The sequence below is a fragment of the Poecilia reticulata genome, unplaced genomic scaffold (genome assembly GCF_000633615.1).
Source record: "Poecilia reticulata strain Guanapo unplaced genomic scaffold, Guppy_female_1.0+MT scaffold_159, whole genome shotgun sequence".
In the NCBI taxonomy this organism is placed as follows: domain Eukaryota; kingdom Metazoa; phylum Chordata; class Actinopteri; order Cyprinodontiformes; family Poeciliidae; genus Poecilia; species Poecilia reticulata.
Window position 1 is genome coordinate 103,707 of NW_007615017.1, and position 2,259 is coordinate 105,965.

Consider the following 2,259-nt stretch of genomic DNA (forward strand, 5'->3'; position numbering starts at 1 on the left):
TGTCCTACTTCCTGTTCTACCTGTCCTACTTCCTGTCCTACCTGTCCTACTTCCTGTCCCACCCGTCCTACTTCCTATCCTACTTCCTGTTCTACCTGTCCTACTTCCTGTCCCACCTGTCCTACTTCCTGTCCTACTTCCTGTCCCTCCTGTCTTGGACGTGTCCTGGTCCATCTCAGTTGTCCTCTGTTTGTCCTCTGTACGGCATCCTGTTAGTGCATTTAATCAGTAACCTCCTGCTCCTGTAGGCAGCTTCTTGTTGTCATGGAAACCAGGTCACAGCAGCAGCTTTCCTCCACCCTGGCGTCTAACTTCCTGTCTGTCCCTCCAGTTCCTGGGCGGCACCATGATCATCATCATCGGCGGGATCATTGTGGCGTCGGTGCTCGTCTTCATCTTCATCCTGCTGATGAAGTACAAGCTCCATAGCAACCACTACAAGCAGAAAGCCGCGGCGCGTCACGCCAACGTCTGCTCCCAGACCAACGGAGGCGGAGGGGGCGGAGCCAGCGGCGTCCTGGCGCTGCCTCCCTCCGCCGCGGGGGGTGCAGGTAACCGACCCGCCGAGCGGCCGGCCCAGTCCGGTTCTGATGGCGTTCTGATGGCGTTCTGACGGCGTTCTGATGGCGTTCTGATGGCGTTCTGATGGCGTTCTGACGGCGTTCTGATGGCGTTCTGATGGCGTTCTGACGGCGTTCCCATCTCTTCCAGGCGCTAATAAAAGCTGCACGCCGGCGGCAGAGGCAGGAGCTTCTCTCAGAGGGACGACCGTGGTGGACCTGAACCCGAGTCTCGACGAGGACGCCGCGTCCCAATAACAGGAAGCCGGACGCTCCGCGCCGACGCCCCTTCCTGTTTGTCTCACTGCGTTTCTTTTTCTGCTCCGTCCCGGAGTCAAACTGGACTTCCTGTGAGGAGCAGCGGCGCTCAGCGGTGAGTCCCACCAAGCTAGACCTTTACTTTGAAGGGCTGTTCAGTCGATTTACTCAGCTGACTGCATCCAATCATGGACAGTGGAGAGGGACAACTTCCTGTTTAACAGGAAGTGACCTCACCAGAACCTGGCTCAGTGTGGTTGGCGGAGGGCAGGCGGCTTTCATGCTGCTTAATAGTGATAATTCAAAGCTGTGCTAGCAGCTAATAGCAGAGCTAATGTGAAGCGTTTTGCTAACTTTAAGAAGCATTAACTTCCCCTACAGGATTTTTTCTGAATAAATTGTGAAGCGCTAATTTTCTTGACTGTTTTTTAAACTTAGAGTTGAATAAAATTTGACGTCTGTGTTAAAGTTTCGATAAAATGGAAAGAATAGAACAACAAACTGATGGTAATTTATCCAGAAAACATCCTGGAGGGGAAGCTAAGGGCGCTAAACGTCCTCAGAGTTCGTACAAATGCTAACGCATTGAACCGCTAGCTGTGCTAATAGCGTGTTAGCCAGTTAGCGGCAGTCTGTGATCTAAGGTCACATGATCTGGTCTGTGAAACACATAAATACGTTTCTGTTTGAGAACAGAACATCATAGAGCTGCTGGGCTCCATTCTATGTGACAGATCTGTGGTCATTTGGTTTCCCGGCGCTAGAAAACTGAGGCGCTAGCACCAAGGTCAGCCGGGGACGGAATGACGAACTCTGTGGTTTTGTTCTTCAAACTGCAGCAAATTGTGAAACTTGAATCCAGATTGTTTCTGCAGGACAGAGAGACAGAGGCGAGACGGGGACAGACAGAGAGGCGAGACGGGGACAGACAGAGAGGCGAGACGGGGACAGACAGAGAGGCGAGACGGGGACAGACAGGGAGGCGAGACGGGGACAGACAGAGAGGCGAGGGAGGCGAGACGGGGACAGACAGAGAGGCGACGTTTCAGAGCAAGAAGACAAAATGTTAAATCTGAATCAGGCACAAACAGACTGAGACCCCCGTGTGTGTCCCCCGTCCCTCTGCCATGTCCAGTGTCCCCCGTCCCTCTGCCATGTCCAGTGTCCCCCGTCCCTCTGCCATGTCCAGTGTCCCCCGTCCCTCTGCCTGTCTTCATAGTCGATTTTCAGCTCCGGTTCGTTTTGTTTCTTCTTCGTCTCGGCTCTCCTCCTCCTCTGCTGTTTTGTTCAGCTGGAGCTTCAAGGCGTCGACATGTGGAGACATGTGGAGACATGGAGACATGTGAAGACGTAGAGACATGTGGAGACATGGAGACGTCCGTCTGGAGGATTCTTTGAGCTTCAGCACAGATTTATTTTCAGTGGATAAATGACGGACCAG

General features: G+C 53.2%; 1 protein-coding gene across 1 annotated transcript in view; it reads left to right on the forward strand.

Moving 5' to 3' along the window:
- The window catches only part of LOC103460068 (leucine-rich repeat and fibronectin type III domain-containing protein 1-like protein), an 86,621-nt gene that overhangs the window by 74,501 nt on the left and 9,861 nt on the right, over positions 1 to 2,259 (forward strand). The window contains exons 9-10 of the mRNA XM_017303057.1: positions 332 to 551; positions 712 to 933. Of these exons, the coding sequence (XP_017158546.1) occupies positions 332 to 551; positions 712 to 818 (327 nt within the window). The 3' untranslated portion in view covers positions 819 to 933. The remainder of the gene's footprint in view (positions 1 to 331; positions 552 to 711; positions 934 to 2,259) is intronic.